General features: G+C 35.4%; 1 protein-coding gene across 8 annotated transcripts in view; it reads right to left on the minus strand.

Moving 5' to 3' along the window:
* Window positions 1-24,127, minus strand: part of WNK1 (WNK lysine deficient protein kinase 1) — a 146,135-nt gene that overhangs the window by 43,699 nt on the left and 78,309 nt on the right. For all 8 annotated transcript variants that reach the window (XM_034645179.1, XM_034645177.1, XM_034645181.1 and 5 more), the window contains 2 exons: window positions 2,852-2,940; window positions 817-1,036 (listed from right to left, as the gene is read on the minus strand). In XM_034645179.1, the coding sequence (XP_034501070.1) occupies window positions 817-1,036; window positions 2,852-2,940 (309 nt within the window). The remainder of the gene's footprint in view (window positions 1-816; window positions 1,037-2,851; window positions 2,941-24,127) is intronic.

Consider the following 24,127-nt stretch of genomic DNA (forward strand, 5'->3'; position numbering starts at 1 on the left):
CTGAAAAGTTACTTTTTGGACATAGTTCAAAAAGTGATTCATCAAAGGCTGCCTACTAATAACTGATCTTGAAAACTCCCTCAAAGCAAAAACAATTCATTATATATTTACAGAGTTTTTCCAAATGACTGATCAAATGTATCAATTTTTAGAAAATATAACTTGTCATTCTAACTCAGTAGGTTTATATAAATTAGGAGTCATTCAACCTCATAGACTTTCACATTACTTCAGGATGCATTCCAGATCTACCTAGCCATCCATCTATCCATCCTTATATATCTACATCTATATATCTTTTTCTCAATTAAAAATAACTTTTAGGGCCATTAATCAACACAATTTTCTATCAATGAGATCTGCCATCCACACTGCTTCATAAACATTTTGCTCAACAATATAAATGTTTATAAATCTACATCTATTTTTAAATGGTGGATCAGTGCTAATTTACCATTTCTTTTATTTTTTACTTAAATTCAATTTAATTAACATGTTTCAGAGGTAGAATTTAGAGATTCATCAGCTGCATATAACACCCACTGCTCATTCCATCAAATGCCCTCCTTAATGCCCATCACCCAGTTACCCCATCCCTCCACCCACGTCTACCTCCCCTCCAGCAACCGTTTGTTTTCTACAGTTACGAGTCTCTTATGGTTTATCTTCCTGTTTCCATCTTACTTTTTCTTCCCTTCCCCTATGTTCACCAGTTGTGTTTCTTAAATTCCACACAAGAGTGAAATCATATGATATTTGTCCTCTGACTTATCTCACTTAGCATAATACCCTCTACTTCCATCCACGTTAATTTACCATTTCTTGAGCAACATCTTCTGGCACATCTCTTTCCAAGTCAAAGGAAAATTCAATAGCTTCATTGTCTTTGTATTTTCCCTTTAATTTCTTAATATCTTCAATACGTAGCCATAATTTAATGGCTATCTTTTCTCCATCATCTTCTTCTGCTAATTCTACCCGTACCCCTGTTTCCTCCTGGAAGAAGGCATGGTTCAAAAGGTCTTTGATAGAATATCTTCCAAAGAGAGGGAAATGAAACAAAAACAAAACGAAATGACATTAGATTTAAAACAATTTTCAAGTGTGGCTTATTATTATTATGCTTGGAATAATAAAGAAAGATTGTAAAAAAAATAAATGAAGGAGATTTTATAACTCATTACATTGCTCCATGTGAATAGTGATTATAGTTTTACTCTCAAGTTATACACCATCATTTATAAATAAGAGCTGAAAGCAACACTTTTTAATCTAAGTGATCTAATCTCGTATTAGTTAACAATGTATAACAATGGCAATTAATACACAGAATGTCATAGCTTCAAAATACCACATAACTTATGTAAAATTTATAGTTAACAGATACTCCTCTTATTTATAATCCCACCTGATCCTTGACCAACATCCAATGAGATATTATTTCCTGATTATTAGGAAACAGAGGTTTAGAGGGGGTGAAAATCTTGCTCATAGTTTTAAGCCTCAAACGGTTGAATCAAAATTTGAAAATAAGTTTTTTGATTCCTAGTTCTTTACCTTCTACTACAACTTTACCACAATAAATTCTCTCAATTCCTTGTTCAACAATTTGTGTACTAGCCAAGAAGTCTGATTGTGGAATAATCTTCTTCAGATTAATGGTTTCAAAATACCAGTAATCTAGTAAACCATAACATCCAGAAAAGAAACAGAGTAATATGTTCTAAGACTGGAAACAAATACTCCTTTGTTTACAGTAAAAAAAGGTTCTTAGAGAGATGAAGGACTCTCCTTTCCAAACACTGTATATAAAATTAGAAACCCAAACTAAATTTCTACTGAACAGTCTTAAAGATGATGATGTTAAGCTCTTCCAAATAACAAAGTTATGAAAAGAGTATGAGACTGGAGAAGTGAAGATAATGAATTCTTTAATTTGGTTGATATACCTGATGGCTCACATTCTTCAGGAGGTAGATTATGCTCAATTTACAATTTATATTTATACTGGCTGGTTTATTTTTTTTTTGGAGGGTGAGGGGGGATGGTGAGGGTAGATCATTTTTCAAAAACAGACACTGGATCTTTGCCATGCCTAACGGGTGATGAATCAGCTATATGACAGATCAGATACTTGCCACTCCTCTGAGAAAAGTCCTGTTAGTACAAATGACTAAGCCAAATCTCCTCCTAAGCTTTGGGCAAAGTTGTCTCTTTTTACTGAAAGGAATTCTAATGTTTTGCTCTTCAATTCTGGCACAATGACAGCAAATCAAGATGTGTCGTTGAGCTGATTTTAAAGAGCCAAGGTTTTATTTCACCTTTTAGAATTCAACAGGTAAAGAACTAAGGAACAGATCTGTTGGTCTGAGAGATATTAAACCCTACTGAGTTTTATAAATCATGCTGATGCTTTATAAGTAGTTTGTTTTATAAGCAGTTCTCACTGAATGTAGCAGCTATGTTTAAGGTGGTTCTGGTTCACTTAAACTCTACCATACCACATTTTTACAACATTTCACTCTATCAAATCTCAATACTATCTCAAATGGACAGAACTCTACTTTTTTTTTTTACACAGATTTTTAAAATTTTTTATTTTATTTTTTAAGTAATCTCTACACCCAACATGCGGCTTGAATTCACCACCGCGAAATCAAGAGTAGCATGCTGTACCGACTGAGCCAGCCCGGCACTCCCAGGACTCTACCTTTAAAGATATTACATGACATAAATAGAGAAATTAGTCACAAGTAAACTATTAAATACACTTTAGATTGAGTATTGTATTCAGAGCATATCATTACATTTTAGGTTTTTAAGCAAACCTAAGCCGAAAGTGGCAACTTACCTTTCATCTTTGTTTTGCCGTATGCATCCTTCAATAATTTCCTTCACTTCAGGAATTGCTACTTTGTCAAAACTGGCTGGCTTCACTCCCTGAGAAATATAAAAATAGCAACAGAAACACATTAATAAAGGCAGGTTCTTTGAACTTTGATTTTTTTTTTTAAAGATTTTATTTATTTATTCGACAGAGATAGAGACAGCCAGCGAGAGAGGGAACACAAGTAGGGGGAGTGGGAGAGGAAGAAGCAGGCTCATAGCAGAGGAGCCTGATGTGGGGCTCGATCCCAGAACGCTGGGATCACGCCCTGAGCCGAAGGCAGACGCTTAACCGCTGTGCCACCCAGGCGCCCCCTGAACTTTGATTTTAAATTGCCTCTTAAGGTTCTATTAGATTGGCTTCTCACCATCCTGGCTTTTTTCTGATTTGCCTGCAGGAGCTGGTCCATTGCAGGGTCAGAGCTGGGTAGTGGCAATTTATCTCCCACAAGAAAACAACAAGAAACAGATAGCGCGGTCACTTACTTCCATGGCCTCCACATGTAGGTAAGGAAAAATTTAGGCTGTTGTCAATATCTTCTGCTGTGTTTCAGGTAAAGAAAGTTACTGGCTAAAGAGAAGGGCCAAATGTTCTAAAAGGTTAGATCTTTTGTACAGCCTTGTTCCCTAACACATTAATCAGCACAGTATTTAACTATTTGGAACAGTGAATCCATGAATGGGCAAGAATTCACATGCTTAGTTTGGCAGGTATTCTATTATCATAGTACTCTTTTAACAAACTCAACAAGTTAAGGATTTGGATTGGTTTGGCATGGTAACAGAAGAACCAATTGTTTTATACACATGAAACGTAAAATGAAAAGTGATATATCAGACCCATAGACAAGATTTCTGATTAATTTCAGAAGAAAACTCAATATCACTATTATATGTAATACTATATAGTATACTAGTATTTTAGAATCTTCATAGCGTGTAAACTTTTTGCAAACAAAAATTTCAGCGATGTGTGGAAAATAATTGTAAGATGTAACAAAATACTACTGAAAGGTGATGTGGAGAAAAACATTTCATTTTCTCTTCCCACCTTGTCTAAGTAACCATATGGATTGATGAAGCTGCATTAATACACTGTCCGAATGGCACTTTAAGTCTCTAAACACATAAAACACAGGGAACGGGAAATAAGGAAGAGGGACTAGAATAGTTAGAATATATTCTATAAAATTTAATCATCTATAGTCTCAGTGACAAGATAGATTAAAACAGTATTAGTGATAATTTGAAAATCACAGAAATGCATGTAACCTCTTATAGATTGAAATGAAATGCATCAAATGGTTAGCACTAAAAAGTCCTTAAATATTGGAGTTGTGATGGGATAATTCTCATCAATTACTCAATTGCACTATTCAAACCTCCTGATTTGGAGGATTCCACCTCTACCTCTAGGGCTAACTTTTTACACCAAGGAACTGTCAGTAGGGCTGACCCTAAAGTTAAATCCATGCATTTAAAAGGTTAGTTTCTAAGTACTGACTGAAAGGTCACAATTTTCCTCAATCTTCTTATTTTTCAAATCCAGCTAAGTTTTCCCAACTGGTCTTTGTCTTCATATAATTCTAATGAGAACAAGAAAATAATGCTGCTGAAGCAAAAAGCTGCTTTAATTGAGCAAGCTGGTATGGTATTTCAAACTAAGGTTTTAGAAAATAGGAACTGTTTAAAGAAAAAAAAAATGGATGATGTACTCTAAAAGTTCTCTGGTAGTGGAAACACTGGAGATTTTGTTCTATGTTTTTAACGTTCTACAACAAACGTATAAAACTGTGTAAAAGCAAATTTTAGAAAGATGTTATTTATAAACATAATGTGAAGAGCAATCTAAAATACTTTACACTAAGTTTGCAGAATATTCACTATTGGCAGAAATTATCTAAACGAATGTTCTTTGGTAAAATTGGTCACTAATACATATTTGGCCTTTGCATGTAAAGAAATTCAAATTATTACAGGAAAATGGCTAAAGAGAATACAGAATATGATTAGGAGAAATGCTTCTTCTATAAACATATTTTAGGGAAATGTAGTTTGGCCTACTGGCAGTAAAACTACATATTAATAAAACACACATGCATTGATTATATTCAAAGACTCTTCTGTCCCAATTTAGCACAGGCATCTTGGAAAGATGATTTCAGATTCCTTGTCTAGCAAATGGGGATAATATCTGTACGACTTACCAACCCATATTCATGGCAGCTAGAATCAGCTGTAGTATCTAGATTGAAAGCTCTTTGAATGAAGTTTGCTGACCTAAGGCCATTTTTGAATTCAGAGGCAATCACCAAAGATAATAAAGCGTAGGGCTAAAAGGAAGCAAAGAATTCTCTTGAAAAATAATCACCAAGATCTATAGTGAACCTACTTTCATCCTCGGTTATCCTTAAAAATAAGTTAATACTCTTGTTAATACTACCCATGCAAACACATTTACATTCACTACTCTACAAATAGGAATTCCTACTTATAAATAGGAATACTAGCTTAACAAATGAGCTATATAATGTCATAATAGCAAAACCAGCAACTGTGAACCACAGAACAGCTTGACTCATCTACTAGGTTAAGCTGCTTTCTCAACCTATTCAAGATTCAAATATAGAAAATTCCATATCAATGCTATCTAACATTCTGATGCCACTGCCAACTTAAAAAATGTATTGCAGGTGCCAAGGGAGCCAATAAAACTGAGATATACCTTACCAGCAGCTGGTATTAAAAGATTAATGCGGCTTACTGTTACCCACTTACATAATGAAAAAGGTAGAAGAAATCTCAGCTACCACTCAGCTACCATCAAGAAGCCAGGATTATCAAAATATCTAGCAGAAGTATTCTGAATCATTTGAGAAGCAAGAATATGTGGGGAATGTATACTGATAATGACCCCCAAAATGTAAAAATGAGCATGAAATCCACAGAAAAGTCATCCGGGACATATAATAGAAAGATGCTTAAAATAAACAAGTACAGGTTTTGATACATTCATCATACTTATGGGCTTTTTATTCCTAAGAAATGAAAGAACTCAATATATTTAAAAATATTTTTGGTAACTGATTTTTTAAATTAAAAAATAATCTAGGGGCGCCTGGGTGGCACAGCGGTTAAGCGTCTGCCTTCGGCTCAGGGCGTGATCCCGGCGTTATGGGATCGAGCCCCACATCAGGCTCCTCTGCTATGAGCCTGCTTCTTCCTCTCCCATTCCCCCTGCTTGTGTTCCCTCTCTCGCTGGCTGTCTCTATCTCTGTCGAATAAATAAATAAAATCTTTAAAAAAAATAATCTAGATTACTCTAAAACATGATTTTAAGCACCACACAGAACAAAGTAATGATGAGAAAATATTTTGATAATATAAAATTTTGTCTTCATCTCTTTCCCTTTCAGTTCATATACTTCAACAATGATCAACTTAGAGCCTTTAAAATCCTCCTAATGTCACCTCTTTCCTTTACTTCCTAATTTGACCCCACTAAGTACTATTCTTGTCTAGTTCTGACCAGTAAAGGCAAAGTTTTGCTCACTTATTCTGAATGAGATTTAAAAACACAAAACAGAAGAAAAGAGTACTAAGGTAGATAAATTGGGCTAATACTTTATACATAAGAAAAATGTGGTTAGAGACATACCCTCTTACTCCATTCTTCTACAGCCAGCAACCCACTGGCTCTAGAAATATTCTTGCTTACTTTTGTAATTCATAGGATCTCTCTTTAGGCAAATAGTGCTATGTTATGTTTTTTTGACATGGGAGAGTAGCATGTTTCCCTGCATTAAACAAAAGTACTTCTTAAGCATTTAATGTATATCCATTTACTTCAGAGTTTATACAAAACTATGTGCTCTCTTAAAACAAAAACAAAGGCCACTTTTATGCAATTATAGAGGAAAACAATTGTGGCTTCCTCCAAAGTCATATTAAGAGTTGATATAAATGTTCATAAAATGTTGATTTGAACTAAGAAAAATGAAAAAGATATACATGTATTTTATAGACTTAGTTTATCTTTTAATTCTATATAACTTACGGTTTGTCAACTAATCTGTTGGAAAAATAAAAGTGAGTCATAATATAGTAATCTCTGGTTCAATATCCTAGCTCTTAAAACTCTCAGCACTTGCTTCTTAAAAGCTCAGGTTTCAAATGTGTTAGGGTAACACTTATCTACACTTTCCTAAAAGTAAAATTTTTCCTAACCATTTAGAATTGAGGAAAGCCTCCTTTCTCCTCACACAAAATGTAGTCGAAGTTAACCACAAAAACTCAAGTATTTTAAAAAACATTCTAAAGTAAACAATTTCATATTGCTACATATATTACCAAATGGCTACAATATACCTTTTGTATATATCAGAAATTCTTACCCACCTCATTTACACAATCCTTTTGAGGGCAGCAGCAGCAATGAGAATTTATGATGACAAACACTGAGCAAAAGTCTTTCTTTGTAAAATCCATCACAAAAGGCAAAATAGACTTGTTACAGTTAGAGGAAAAGGCGGAAACTGACAAGATGGAAATTAACAGTAAATTAGCCTACGGCATAAGCATGGCAGACATCAAAGTCAGACTGAAGCACAGCTTCTTGTTTAATAGTAGCCATTCTTCTCCGACTCTCAGACATGAGTTTAACTCTACTCAGCCAATAATCTACTTATTCTAGATCGGCCCTTTAAACAAACCTACATGCCGAACAGCAGGGAAACTGTTCTGCTACTGCTCCTCCTGCTTCTCCTCCAAAAGCAACAGATCCCGGAACAAGCAAAATGAGATTTTTACTTGGTCAAAGCTCCACCCATTATGTCCCCAGGTTCTGCCTCCTTGACATCAAAACCCACACTAGAAATCTATTTATCTAAACACTCCCTCACCCCTAATCATGTTGGAACTATGCTTTTAAAAGAAAATGGCTCAACAACCAAAATGTAAACTCTGAATATGTAGTCAAAAGAACGCTGTTCAAGGAAATCACAATACCAGATTTGGGTTATCAGGTGCACTTCTCATATACCACGTCTCTATGTGCAACCTGGGCCATATCCCTTAAACTCACTTGAAAACTGTGGATAACAGTTTACCTAAATTACCTAATTTAAATATTTACCTACTTTAAAAAGGGGTGATATTAAAGCCTTGATACTCTCTAATGGCACATTAAAAAAAAATGAATAGCTGTGAATTAGTACATAGAATTGGTAAGAATTTACTCTTTTTCCCTTCCCTTCTATTAAAAGCCTCAATATGCATTTATAACTAAAGATATTTGCATTTGCCAGGAAGAGCTCATGGATCCAAATAACTACTACTTTAGTGATTAAGGAAAGGTTTTTCTTCATGGCATTAACAAAGATGGCAAAAAAAGTACTTTTCAATGTACTGTCATTATGGGTAACAGAATAAAGTCTATCCTTGTAATGCAGTAAGCTGGAATCCCCATCAAGACAGTGGGTATTAAGGCTTTAATTATTCAGTAACAGTAACATAAGATAAGGGCTTGGAAGCTATTTGGTAGGAATACTTCTACTCTAAAGGATAGAAATGACTGATAGAAATGACTATTTTTTTTAAATGACTGTTAATTATAACAAGATATCTCAAAGTAGTTGCCACTGATCTCTGGCTCAACACAATTCATCACTACTAAGTAGGTAGTCTAGAATGTCGGGTATTGGTCAGAAATATAGTAATGTGGTCCAGCATTACTTTTAACTTAAATGTTTGAGTAAGCCTGCTCAGGACTATGCTTAACTAAATGAAAATGAAAGAGCTAGAAAACAGGTGACTTGTTGCTTGGCTTTTAAAACTCTGCTGGGCAATACACAAAACCACAGCAAGATGGCTTTTTTTTTGACAAAGTTATAATGCAGGCACAAATATCTAGATCTATAAAAACCTATCTTTTCTATATATCAAAATAAGAATTTTCAACATATACAATAAAAATACCATTCACATATGGACAACAGTTTACACATCTAAGCTCTAATTCCTCTTAAAGTCAGTGCTTTTGTCTACATTTCCTCATTTCTTTCAATGGTATCATCCCTATTTTCATGATTCAGAATATTAAACAGTCATTCTTAGATGCTTCTTCTCCCAAAATATTTAAGTACTATTATTCTCTATGAGCTCTTTAAACAAAGATAAAAAAGCAACTGGTAAACACTTCTGCTACTAGCACTCCTAACTGTCCCTCCAATAGTCAAAGATCTCTGGCCAGGCAAAATTAGATTTTTACTAATTTCTTTGTTACCTCTCAGAATCATTGCTTCTTTTGCATAACAACTGTGACCACCCAAGTCCAGATTATCAATACCTCACCTCTTTGAACTTAACCAATTTAAGATGGGCTCCACTGTTTCCATTCTCTCCATCTCCAATTTGTATTTTATATTGTGACCAGCTCAATCATCTGGCTTCATTTAATCATCTAACATTTAGCCATTTCCAGTCACCTGACATCATTTAACTCACATCAAGCTACTCAAAACTGGTTAAGAGTTCTCCATATTTAAGATGGCCATAGGATCACAGATCTGGAAAGAATATGAGTGAGAGTCCCTCCTTGTTCAAATAAGACAGTTTCGGCCCAAAGAGATTAATGCCATGTCAAAGCTAGAATCAATTAATTAATTCAACTGGCATCTATGAAGTATCTCGTCTAGTCTACTCTAGTCATTATTAGATACTTGCCAAATACACTGTATTATCTTCATCACCTAGAATAAAACAGTCTGTTTCTGTGGGTAAAGGCCTGTTGGTAAGAGCCTTGTCAATGGTAAAGCAAAACCCAGAAACCAGATTCCACAATGCTTAGTTTAATGTTACTTCTAGTCCATGTTACAGTCCTTTTTAATTTCTTTAATCTGGTGCAAAAAACCCTCGCAATCCAAATTCTACCTTCTTCTCTACTCTTATCTCTCCAAAATAAGTCCAGTCAAACTGGTTATTTGTTTACCAAATACTTAGTGCATATTTTCACCGACAAGAATAGTTTTTCTACTCCTCCCTTTTTTACCCAACCGAGTTCTACACTTCTTTCAAGGTATACCACAAATCATATATAATGAGAAGGCAGCAGCTACAAAGCATCTATAGATGAATCTTTTGGCATTAAGTTGTTTATAAGATACCAGGAAACTCATTATTGCTATAATGTACTTAAATATAGAAACCATCTCTCTATATCCCACCGGTTTTTATTCTATAGTCTAACGGCTTATGAATCATAGATCAACATTCAGTGAGTATAAAAAACCCCAGTTGTTTGAGAAATTCTGAAATAAGGACTTCACAATTGTTCTTAAGTACCTAAAACATTAAGAAAGATACCCAGAACTGTTTGATTTAAGATTAACAGTCTGATTAAGAACCTTTAATATTAATCAAATCACAGAATAATGGAATGCCTCTGAAAATCATGCAAAATGTTCCCAAGATAGAGCCCATGATACACAAAGTTTTCTTTTACATGTAGAATCCACATTTATTGGATGATAACAGGAATAAAACTTACAAAGGAACCATTTTCAGCTAATTTCAGTGGTTTAGATCTCTGGGATAGCATAAAAAATTCCAGCTGCTAAAGAAAAAAATACAGTTTTCCTCAATTTTTCAAACACTCACTATCTAATCAGGAATCAGCCTCACTTGTTTCTGTAAAAAAAAGTGGGGTGAACTGTAATCTGTTATATAAAAAACTAAAAGGAATTTCACCTTAGCTACTTTAATTCTGTTTTTCCCAGACAGAATGTTCAAACCTTGCAATCCAATGGCTAACAGAATCAGTGACAAAGTCAAATTACACAAACAAAGTAATTAAAAATCCCCATTATTTCTAACTTGGTTGTTATAAGGCTGGCTTCAGCCAGATTCTTATTGGTATGAACCATTAGTTTACAGGAATTTGAACATACCTTATGATCCCATTGGAAAACAAACCTCTTCAAACTCTCTACGAACCCTAGCTAGTTCTATCAAAGGAAATTAGTTTACCTCATGATTCCCCAAGGCTCATTACTCTCTGGATACATGAAAGCTTGTGTGTGGCTCCAACCTCAAGTGCACTATCCTTCATATAAAAAATTGATGCCGTTGCTTACTGTAGTTTGTATTCTTTTAATAGCAGACAAAAATTGTGCTAAGGACATTACTACTTGTATTTGGATTTTCTCATTACCAATGGCAGATTTTCAAGATAACTGAAGTTTTTCTCCTTTAAACAGGGATCATGAACCCTCTACACTGGGCTCAAACATGTAATACCAATCTTATGCTGTCCGTGTACCCTAATTTTTTTTATGTTCAGACTTTTTTCCCCTTGAGGTCTAATAAAAAGTTAAAAAAGCAAAAATCGGCAAAGAAAAAAATTTAAGGTTTGTATTAATGTCATTTTAGAGATGCTTGATTTCTGACAGCACCATCAGCACCACTATTATTATTATTACTACTATTTCTCCTTCATGTCCTTGGGACAAAGTGCTTAACCTCTGATTCTATTTTCTTATCCGTGAAATGAAGATATTATCTACTTACCAGGATAAAAATAAGATAGTATACGTAAACCACTTTCCAAGGTTATTGGCAAGAAGCAAGACTAAAAATAAATGTTAGCTCATTAACTCTCCTCTAAAACTTGACTTTAATTAAACACATTTTAATAAGTGCAAATTACTGAATGTCACTGGATAAAGAAAGCAACAAGAGACAACTTACTACACTACCAAGCATGTCATCATGATGATAATGATAACAACAGCAATACCTACTAAGTACTGACTGATAACTACATGTCAGGCACTTGACTATGTTCTACATGCATTTCTCATTTAATCCTCATAAACCCCTTAGGTTCAGAGAAGTTAAATAACCTGCCCAAGGTATCACAGCTAGGAAATGACATTGCTGGGATTTAAACTTAAGCAGACCCAACTCCAGAGCCCAGTTCCTCCATAGGCAACGTAAAATTGGCTTTCAGACTCTATAGTTCTGTATTCATTTTACAAAAACCAAGTGCCTATGACTTATCAATCTCTAAACACTAGGAATAGAGCAAAGAACAAGTCAAATAAAACCCCCAACCCACAGAATTTGTATTCTAATTGGGGCTTTAGATGAATACTGTAAGGCTGTGATAAAAGCCATGAAGAAAATAACAAGAAGGTAAGTGTGAGTGCACTGAAAAATATTTTTGAGAGAGTGGGAAGGGAAAGCCTCTCTGAGCAAGTAACATTTCAAGTACAGACCTGTACATTGCATGTACAGAACAATGACATATAACAATTTATTATCAGTGCACTGTAGAACATAATCGTTAAACCACAGTCTACGTTTACCCCCTCCACATCAGCACTTACACAGACAGGTTTAAATACTCTTAGGTCACAGACTGACACTGTAATTGACAGTTATGGATTTGGTATAGTATTTTGATATGAACAAAGGATCTGGGATCAGATAATAACAGCAATAACAGAATGCTCTGTTATCTTCTAGATGTGTAATCTGGGTTAGCCTTCTTGGGCTTCAGACCTTTATTTACAAAATGCTGATAAGAGTAGAATTTACTCACTTCCCACTCCAGGCTGTTGGAAGAATTAAATTATACAACATATGCAAAGTATTTAATGCAATGTCTGGCACAAAGGATGTATATTTATTAATATTTATATTGCTATCACCCACTATTTGTATGACAGTGCACCACTGCAGGGTCAGACATGTAGTACTGAACTGATCTACAGAGGAAAAAAGAAACCTGTCCTTGAAGGGCTCAGTTCTAATGGGGGGACAATAGTTAATATCAATATAATAATTATTATAGTAATAAAACAGAGGTAGAATCTGATGGGAACATAGAAGAGGGAATGATACCGACATGACTTTCTTCTAAGAATTCTAAAATATTTCTGGTAAAGAGTGCCAGGGGGCTAAATTTACCGATAATTACTTCATATAAAATCTGCCACCTCTATGACAGGTGGCCAATTAAGTTCTCAACTTAAACATACTTTTTCAGGAATACTGTCTTTGACCTTCTGAAGGAGATCAAATCGCCTTCTTTGTGTCTATAAAATCCATCTGCTTTAGTGTAATTACTACTTCAATGTTTACTGATTACTAATAGGGTATACATAGTCGATCTGGGATGGAAACCAGAAATATGGAGTGGTAAGGGCACTGGCTGGTGGTGGTGGTGAAGGGAATGGCAGGGTGGGGTAAATTTACACTAGGGAGCCCTATATTCTCTCAACAGATAACCAAGCATGCTTCCTTAATAAATGTGCAATAGTTAGGCACTGATGCTAATATTTACCTTAAAAAAATTAGTTAAATTTATATCCAAGGCTGACTCAAGGTGTATTTTACCACGAGAGTCATCACTTACGTAATTATTATTAAATTATTAAATCACTGTATAATCTAGGGATTCAATTCAATCCCCCTTGTTTATCTTGGCACCCAAAACATTAGAAAAACTTTAGAAAACTGAAAAAGGACACAACTGTTTTTATTCTTCATTGGAAGCCAGAAGATGGGGATGGAGGTTCATGAAATCAAGACATTTCCCGGATAAGAAATATAATGACTGACAGAACAGAATAAGGGACTACAGATAACACAGAACTAAATTTTCACAGCTGAGAGGAAAAAATACAGCACAAGTGAATGCCTGCAGTATCCTTAGAAACTAAGGATTTTTTTTTCCTTTTTTTTTTTTTAAGAGAGAGCATGCACACTTGTGTGCTAGAGTGGGGAACAGGGAAGAAGGAAAGAGAGAGACAGAATCTTAAGTGGGTACCACGCTAGGGCTCAGCCCCACAACCCTGAGATCATGATCTAAGCCAAAATCAAGAGTTACATGCTTAACCAACTAAGCCACTCAGGAGCCCCTGGAAACTATGGATTCTAACATAGTTCCAAATAACTTAAAGAACTCCCCAAACTTTTTATTCCATCTTTTCTACAGCTTGAGCTTTCTATTGTTTTAAAAAAGCAATTCCTAAATAAGAAAAAAATGCAATTAAACAGGGTAAAACTTCTAAATCATTCTGGTTACTTATAATGCTAGTAAAAAAGTTTCATGAATGTCGGAATAGTAATTTTCAATTAACGTTTTGGTATTACATTATTTAGCCTATGGTACACAGAACCAGAAAGGACCTCAAATGATCACTGTTCCCATTCACACTTCTCAAACTTTAACATACACATGAATCATCTTTGGATATTGTAAAATGCAGGTTTTGATTTGATCTGTCTGGGATGGGGTTGAAATTTTACATTTTCAACAAGTGCCCTAGGATACCAATTCTGTTGGCCTGGGAACTACACCTTGCATAGCAAAGTCTAATTAGAGACTCTCAACGTGTAGTATTCAAAACTCTATCAGGGGACCTACAAGGTTCTTCTTTTCCAATAACATATCTGCATGAGGCCAGATTTTCTTTATACATTTCAACCAAATTAAAAATACTGCAATTGATTCCATACAGAAGCAGATAGGAGAACCCAAATGTCTTCTTTCTGATCAGACGTTAAAGAGAGTTGCAAAAATGTAAAAATGCTGCTCTTTTCACTAAATCTTTAAAATTAGTTTTGGAAAAAATCGTATCTTGCAAAAATGTTACTGATGTCAATATATATTGGGCTTATTATATTATTAATCAATACATTATAAAATTTAGTGTTAATTTCTAATATGGTAAAATAGACAACACAAATAAACAAAGGCTCTTTGGGGTCCTCAATAATTTTTAGGAGTATAAAAGGGTCCTGATGAAAAGAGTTTGACAGCCACTGAGCTAAATCATTCAAGTAGGGTAAATGCTATCTTATTTTCCTCAAAAGATCTTAATGGATAGAAACTCAAACCTCTACCAGGCCTTTGCAATATTGTATAATATTATAAAGTTCTTTATCATCAATTATGATTTTTCTTCCTTTTTAGTCTCCTCTAGGTCAAGAAAACAATTGTTAAGCACCTCCCTCTTCCAATTATGCATATAAGTCCCTTCACTCAAGAAATCTAAAGGAATAGGCATCCTTGTTTTTGAAAGCTTGCATTATGCCACTTTGCTTTTAAGAAAGACCTACATTAATACCTGTTTTCACTAACCAAAGAGGACTTTCGCTTTTATGAAAAAGGGCAAATAGTGAAAACAGAATTAAGTGCTTATTTTGCAGTAAGCCAGTATAGACACAGTACATACCTTGGGCATCAAGAATGGCAATGTCAAGTCCTTCCCCTGGGAGCTACATTCAGCATCAAGATACTATAGCTTTGAATTGTGCCTATGAACACCTGTGCTTTATCTTGACTTATTTAATTCGTCTGTTAGCAAGATATGTCCTAAGGTATCACAAAAGCCTGAAAGTGGTTATTTTTGGGGTTTGAGAGTACTCAAAATACTTTAATATAAATGTTAAGTTAATACTAATTATTCCTCAACTTATAAAAGATTTCACAGGAATGCTCTGCTTGTGGATAGCAAAGTAAACCTATAGCTCTAAAAACTGAAAATGATGGGTTCTCAATGAGAAAGGACTCATGAATCAGGAACTGTCGTGAAACATTTGAGGTATTTTTTTTTTAAAGATTTTATTCATTTATTTGAGAGAGAGAAGGAGAGTGTGAAAGAGAGCACAAACGGTGGGGAGGGAGAAGGAGGCTGCCCATCAAGCAGGGAGCCTGATGTGGGGCTCGATCCCAGGACCGTGGGATCATGACCTAAGCCAAAAGCAGCCACCCAACCAAGTGAACCACCCAGGCGCCTCGAAACATTTGAGGTATTAACAAATGAAATTATGATCTGGTTTTCTCTATGAAATATCAGAGAAGAAAGTGTGAGTGATCATAGGGTAAAAATTATGGTGAAAACACTTCAACAAAATACAGACCTAGCCTCATAATGGAAAGAGTTACTTATAAAACAGTTGTTCAGAAATTACAACTATGAGGGGCAACCTGGATGGCACAGCTGGATAGTGTCAAACTCTTGGTTTCAGCTCAGGTCGTATCTGATGGTCCTGGGATGAGCCCTGCATTGGGCTTCACACTCAGTGCAGAGTCTGCCTGAGATTCTCTCTCCCTCCTCTCTGCCCCTCCTGCTCACGCTCTCTCTCTAAAGTAAATAAATCTTTTTAAACAAAAAGAAATTACAAATATGAGATTTGAGAACTGATGAAAAAGTATGTGTATAGAAGACATTCTCGAATGCACTTTGTATCCTGCAATTTTGACTTTTTCTAACTATTAAAGTCATTGTTTCCAGCTCTATTTGTACCAAATACTTTGCTCATCTTATAAAATGTATTGCTTTTACATGTTTATCAGTTTCTATTTGCTGTGATTCAATTTCCTTTTAGGATAATTTTGTTAATACTTCAAAGGTGGGCTTAAGTTTCACTCCTCTTTTGCAAGGTAAATTCAACCTTTCAAACTTAACATAGTGTCTGACTGACTATATTTGGGATTCCTTTAATTAAAAATCATTTATTCTTCAAAATATTATTAAGTGCTTACAATGTTCCATATGCTATGCTATCATTACAATATGTATAAACAAAGACTTGATAAATCAGGCTCTGGGACAGTACCTTTTAAGACAATATATATTTCATCCTCTCATTCCCAGTCCCTCTCCAGAAGGGAGGGTGGCTATAGGTTCAAACAGTTTAATGATGAGAAAAGGAGGAAGAAATAAAATTTGTTGAACATAACAAATGTGGTACAGCCATACAACGGAATATTATTCAGCTATAAAAAAGAATGAAATGCTGATACACGCTACAACATGGATAAACCTTGAAAACATTATGCTACGTCAAAGCATAATACAAAAGGCATAACAGAAAAAGTATAACACAAAAGGTCATACATCATATGATTCCATTTGTAAAAAATGTCCACAACAGGCAAACCAAATCCTGAGACATAAAGTAGATTAGTGGTTGATAGGGGGAAAGGAGAGTGACTGCCAATGGGTATGGGATTTATTTTTGGGGGTGATGGAAAGGTTGTGGTTGATAGGGGGAAAGGAGAGTGACTGCCAATGGGTATGGGATTTATTTTTGGGGGTGATGGAAAGGTTCAATATGAATATATTAAAAAACTGAATTGTACACCTTTAAGTATTTAAATGATAAATTTGGTGGTATGTGAATTTTATCTTAGAAAAATGGTGAAAAACTGAAAACAGAGTAGATACTATACTAAGAATATGGAAAAGTGATTTTGGTCTTTCTCAGTGCTATTAAATTAACATGGGAAACTCTCATTTAAGAAGGGGATTTTGAGCTTGAGTCTGCATCTGCAAATAAAGATACATTTGTTTATTAGTGTAATGTCTCAAATGCCTTTTCTTAAAACTCAATTTTTTAACTTTTATCAAGTAACTGCTTATATAAATTTTTATCTGCTCTTATGGCAGTGCTGCCCCTAACAGTCTGAAGCCAAAGAACTCTGAAACACTGGTTTTAGTCCTGAGCCTCTAGTGAGCAACTTTTGTTTTTTGTTTTTAAAGATTTTATTTATTTATTTGACAGAGATAGAGACAGCCAGCGAGAGAGGGAAAACAGCAGGGGGAGTGGGAGAGGAAGAAGCAGGCTCACAGCAGAGGAGCCTGATGTGGGGCTCGATCCCATAACGCCGGGATCACGCCCTGAGCCGAAGGCAGACGCTTAACCGCTGTACCATCCAGGCGCACCATGAGCAACTTTTGAATCAACAGTGTTTGGCTATGTTTTCTACCTACTCGTCCTATAGTCATTATTTTTAATCAGTTAATCATATTTGTGGGGTTAGATATAGAACAAGCATAAAATTTAATGTCGGTCACCTATACAACTTGCATTTAAAAAAACTGTTATTACCATATAATTTATAACTTGATTTCTGTAAATACCAGTTATTTTTATACTTCATTTTATATAAGGAAACCTAAAATTCCATGATCCCTTGAGACATTTTCAATACAACCTTGATTTAGAGAAATAAGAAGTGAATTTGCAAAATTAATCAGAGACACTTATCACTAAGTAACAGAGGCAGCCCAGTCAATACCTAGTCAGTGTCTCTAACAACAGCCTACAAAAACAGCAGAGCCATTGTCTGCTGGTAAATAACAAAATTTACCCCCATTTCAAAATAGAAATATTATAAGACCAACAAAGGAGGCTAGTATGGCTGAGAGTGCTTAAATATATGGTTATCTAATGTGCATTTCATCTATCCAGTCTGTCTGCTATAAAAAAAAAAAATTTTCAGGGATGCCTGGGTGGCTCAGTTGGTTAAGTGTCTGCATTTGGCCCAGGTCATGATCCCAGGGTCCTGGGATTGAGTCCTGCATCCGGCTCCTTGCTCAGCAGGGAGCCAGCTTCTCCCTCTGCCTGCCACTCTCCCTGTTCCCTCTCTCTTTCTGACAAATAAAATCTTAAAAAAAAAAATTCAGCACTGCTGTCAAGTAAATAAAAGATATTGGTTCATAAACCTTTGTGTTTAAAATCCAGAATGATCACCTCAAGCAGTAATATTAGTTTAAGATGTTATTTTTTTTTTAAGATTTTATTTATTAATTCGACAGAGAGAGAGACAGCCAGGGAGAGAGGGAACACAAGCAGGGGGAGTGGGAGAGGAAGAAGCAGCCTCCCAGCAAAGGAGCCTGACGTGGGGCTCAATCCCAGAACACGAGGATCACGCCCTGAGCCGAAGGCAGACGCTTAATGACTGAGCCACCCAGGCGCCCCTAAGATGTTATTTCTAAGACCAATACCAGTAATAAGTATGGCCACTGAAAAAATGCTTATATGTTAAAACCTCTTATGTTTTCATCACAGAATTAAAGTGACAGTTCTACTTTTGACAGAAAAAGAGTGCCCACGAATTTTCAGAACTAATAATTTAAGTAGCTACTTGCTTGCACTGAGATTCTTGTGTCTACTCTAAGTACAGAAGTGAATAGCATTCTAATAGAGGAACATTATCACCACTTTTACAGATTAGTAATTATTTACAGACCTCTTCAGTGGAGCATTTTTTAAGTTCTGGTGACATGTGTTTAGAATAGCAGTCAACAACTTTTTCTATTAAGAGCCCAAACAGTACATATTTTAAGCTTTTGGAACCACACAGTCTGTTCCAGTTACTCACTCTGCCATTGTAATGTGTGAAAACAGACAAAGATAACGCAGAAACAAATCAGTGCTGCTGTGCTTTATTACTTTATTTATGGACACTGAAACGTTCCACATGACAGGACATATTTTTCTTCTTTTGATTTTTCTCCCCAATCACTTAAAATGTAGAAACTGTTCTTAGTCATGGGTTGTACAAAATGGCCAGCTAAATCTGGCCCATGGATCATAGTTCACTAATCCCTGTTTTAGAGTATGATAGAACGAAAAAAAGTAATAGATTGTAAGTTAGGAAATAAAATACACAAACCATTCCATATGCAAATTTATAATTTTATAGTCTTAAAATTTTAAGTTATAAATTTAACCTTCTAATCAAGTTTAATGATCAAGATCCATCTTATCTTCTCAAGAGGCTATGTATTTACAATGGATATTTATTCTGTATTATTTATTTTCATAAATGGTAAGTGAAAAAGAACAACTTAGCTTAACTGAAATCTAATTTATAAAGAAAATAAACCTCTCATCCTTTCACCCTGGCCATCTCTACTGCAAATCCTTATTTCAGTCTATTAGTCATTTCTTCAGATTACTTCCACAGCCTTTTAACTGAGTTTTCAGCTTTTAGTCCTTCATAAATCCATTCTCCCCTTTGGAGCCAGAATAATTTTTTTAAAAATTTAAAGTTTAAGTCTGATTTCTCACATACAACACTATTAACTTAGTCTCTCCCTATTTAACATCATTTCCCCAACCCGTTCAAACTTAATTAGGCACCACTCTTTTATGCTTCCACTAAGTAGCTATTCCTAGAATAACTGTTTTTATACCATATGGTAACTATCGGGCTTGTCTTTTCTTCTTCCCCTAATAAGTTCTTAAGAGACAAGGATTTGGGTTTTAAAGAATATTCAATACCTAGTATCTAGAAAAACATCTGGAACAAAGCAGACTTAAATATTTGTTGGATGAACCCATGAACTATTATGGGTTAAACTGTTGCCCTCCCAAAAGATATGTTAAAATTCTAACCCTCAGTATCTGAGAATCTGACCTTATTTGAAAATAGGATCATTGCAATTATAATTAGTTAAGGTGAGGTCATCCTGGAGTGGGGTAGGCCTTTAACACAATCTGACTGGTGTCCTTATAAGAAGAGGAGACAGAGACAGATAACGGGGGACCACCATGTGAGAGAGACACTGAAGTGCTGCAGGTGCAAGCCAAGGAATGCTAAGGATTGCTAGCAAACCATCAGAAGGTAAGAGGCAACAAAAAGTTCTCCCCTCCGTGTGTCAGACAGCATGACCTTGCTATAACCTTGATTTGGACTTCTGGCCTCAAAACTGTGAGACAATAAATTTCTGCTGGTTTAAGTCACCCAGTTTGTGGCTCTTTGTCATAATAGCCCCTGAAAACTATGCTCAAATACTTGGTGAACCAACTTATACTTTAGGTGTATACTGTTTCCTGTGTCTCCCTATACCCCAAATCTCAACTCTTCCTGGAAAGTTAGGTTAAAAAAAAATTAATCAGTGTGTGTGGATGTGGTGAGGTAATTTTAATGTAATATGATATAATAGAATAAATTATTAAATTTACATATTTGGATTCAAACAAGGATTTGTATAGGACCTATCAAAACAACTGGGTGGTTCAGATTTGTTTTAATTCAGTATTTTGTCAACTATTCTATCATTTCTAGCAAAATCAGGAGAGTCAATGAAAGGAAATAAAATCCGAGGCGACTTTTTAAAAAAAGGGCAAATTACCCTTAGGAAAAGTAAAAAAAAATAAAAATAAAAAAAATAAAGTAATTTACTTATAAAATTTTACCTACTATTCCTATAGTTAGTTTTTAAAAATAAACTCTTACTGGTTATTTCACTGAAAAAAGTTGAGAATTACGTGTTTATCTTCTCTTACACAGACTGTATGATTACAACAGGAGTGGAATCTGACATATCAAGAGATACATCTCTTTTTTTCTCATTAGAAAATTCCCAGAAGCCAACCACTACCCAGTCTTTTGTTTCTTCAATTTTTTTTTATAAAGATTTTATTTCTTTATTCAACAGAGATAGAGACAGCCAGCGAGAGAGGGAACACAAGCAGGGGGAGTGGGAGAGGAAGAAGCAGGCTCACAGTGGAGGAGCCCGATGTGGGGCTCGATCCCGCAACGCCGGGATCACGCCCTGAGCCGAAGGCAGGCGCTTTAACCGCTATGCCACCCAGGCGCCCCTGTTTCTTCAATTTTATCCCTAAATTATGTTCATTAAACTAAGAGTCAACCATTTTTTTCAATTCTTTCTCACACTTGCCAACCCTTATGTTTTTTTAAGAACTCTATTTGCAGATTAAATTATCTTATATATAGAAAATCCTAAGGAATCTACTAAAAAACTATTAGAATAAATTCACTAAGTTTGTTAGATTCAAAATCAGTATGCAAAAACCAATAGTGTTTGTAATGAACAATCAAAAATTGAAATAAAAAACTCAATTCCATTTATAATAGAATCCCCCCAAAAAGACATTACTCAGGAATAAACTTAATTAAAAAAGTACAAGACTTACACTCTGAAAATTACAAGACACCACTGAAAGAAATTACAAAAGATCTAAGTAAATGGAAAAACATCCCATGTTCATGAGCCAGAAGACTCAGTATGGTTAAGACGGCAAGTCTCCAAATTGATCTATGGATTCAATGCCATATGTACCAGGATCCCAGCTGAATCTCAAAACCTGACAAACTGATTCTAAAATTTAGTGTTGCAAAGGACCAAAAAGAGCCAAAATATGAAGAATAAACAGAAGGACTCTCACTTCCCAATTCAAAACTTAGTACAAAACAAGACATATAGATCCATGGAACAGAACTGACGGGTCTAGGAATAAACTCACGTGCCTATGGTCAACTGATTTTCAGCAAAGGTGAAATCATTCAATGCAAAAATAACAGTCTTTTCAACAAATGGTACTGGGACAGTTGGACAGTTGTCACAAGCAGAAGAATCAAGTTAAAACCCTTCCTCACACCACATACAAAAATTATCTCAAAATGAATCAAAGATCTCATTATAAGAACTAAAACTATAAAACTTCTAGAAGAAAACACATCGGGGTAAATGTTCACGACTTGAGGTTTGGAAATGGATTCTTAGATATGACACCAAAAGCATGAGAAAGACAAAAGATAAAATATATAAATGTGGCCTCATCAAAATGAAAAACTTTTGTGTCCTAAAGGGCACTAGTAATATAGTGACACTATTAAGAAAAGACAACTGGGGTGTCTGGGGTGGCTTAGTCAGTTAAGTGTCTGACTCTTGATTTCAGCTCAGGTTATGATCTCAGGGTCAAGAGATGGAGCCCCGTGTCGGACTCCACACTCAGGGTGGAGTGTATTTGAGATTCTCATTCTCTCTCCCTCTCTCTCTGCCCTTCCCCCTGGCTCTTTCTCTCAAATGAACGAATAAAAAAAAAAATACAACTGATAGAATGGGAGAAAATAATTGGAAATCATCTATGTCATAAAGGATTTCTATCTAGAATACACAAAAAACGCATACAACTCAATAACAAAAAGACAAATAACCCAATTAAAAACCTAGCAAAGGATCTGAATAGGCATTCTTTCAAAGGAGAAAAGACATACAATCAATAAGCTCTTATTATCACACTGTAATTACAACTGTTTGCTTACACACTTATCTTCTAATATTGGAGCTAGTTTTCTGAAGACGGAATACATATGTTATTCATCTTTAATTACCTGATGTCAGGCTCTGGACTTGGCATATAGCAGGGATTCAGAAAATGTTGCATGTATTTGCATTTTAGACTTATATTTGGGATAGTGCTAAAGGATAGAATTAAACAAATACTTTGTAGAGATAAGACTACATATCTTAAAGAAGAATATAAAGCAATAAAAATAAACAGCAAGCACCTATATATAGTCCTTATTATATGCTAAACACCGTTTAAAATACTTTACATTAGGGGCGCCTGGGTGGCTCAGTTGTTAAGCGTCTGCCTTCGGCTCAGGGGGTGATCCCAGCATTCTGGGATCGAGCCCCACATCAGGCTCCTCTGCTGGAAGCCTGCTTCTTCCTCTCCCACTCCCCCTGCTTGTGTTCCCTCTCTCACTGGCTGTCTCTATCTCTATCAAATAAATACATAAAATCTTTAAAAAAAAAATAAAATGNCATAAAATCTTAAAAAAAAAAATAAAATGCTTTATATTAATTCAATTTTTGAAATTCTAGGTAAAATAATCAATTACAAATAAAATGCTACAATTCAGGGGCGCCTGGGTGGCACAGCGGTTAAGCGTCTGCCTTCGGCTCAGGGAGTGATCCCAGAGTCCTGGGATCGAGCCCCCCATCAGGCTCTTCCGCTATGAGCCTGCTTCTTCCTCTCCCACTCCCCCTGCTTGTGTTCCCTCTCTCACTGGCTGTGTCTATCTCTGTCAAATAAATAAATAAAATCTTTAAAAAAAAAATGCTACAATTCAGATCAGTTGAGAAGCTCAGAGAAGGCAAAAATCATTATGTAGTGAAACCCATCAGATAAAATTTTGTGGGGGAAGACTGGATAGCAGAAGAGCATGCACAGGTCAATAGCACGTACAAATGGAGAGGAAAAAAGGGAAGGATGTGGCATATGTGCAAGATAATAAAGAGGACTGGTTTGACTTAAAAAAGGTGTTTAGATAAAGATGAGGAACAGCAAAGATTATAATAAAAAATTTTTTTAAAGATTTTATTTATTTATTTGACAGAGAGAGAGACAGCCAGCGAGAGAGGGACCACAAGCAGGGGGAATGGGAGAGGAAGAAGCAGGCTCCCAGCAGAGGAGCCTGATGTGGGGCTCAATCCCAGAATGCCCGGATCACGCCCTGAGCCGAAGGCAGACACTTAATGACTGAGCCACCCAGGCGCCCGTATAATAAGAATTTGTACATGTTTTCATAAGCAAACTGGTATAAGTTCCTTATACCAAGAAGAAATAGCAAGGAAATTCAACCAGGTCAAGTGAAGCAGAAAAACAAATTCATAATATTAAC

The sequence above is a fragment of the Ailuropoda melanoleuca genome, chromosome 16 (assembly GCF_002007445.2).
Source record: "Ailuropoda melanoleuca isolate Jingjing chromosome 16, ASM200744v2, whole genome shotgun sequence".
NCBI classification, from domain to species: Eukaryota; Metazoa; Chordata; class Mammalia; order Carnivora; family Ursidae; genus Ailuropoda; species Ailuropoda melanoleuca.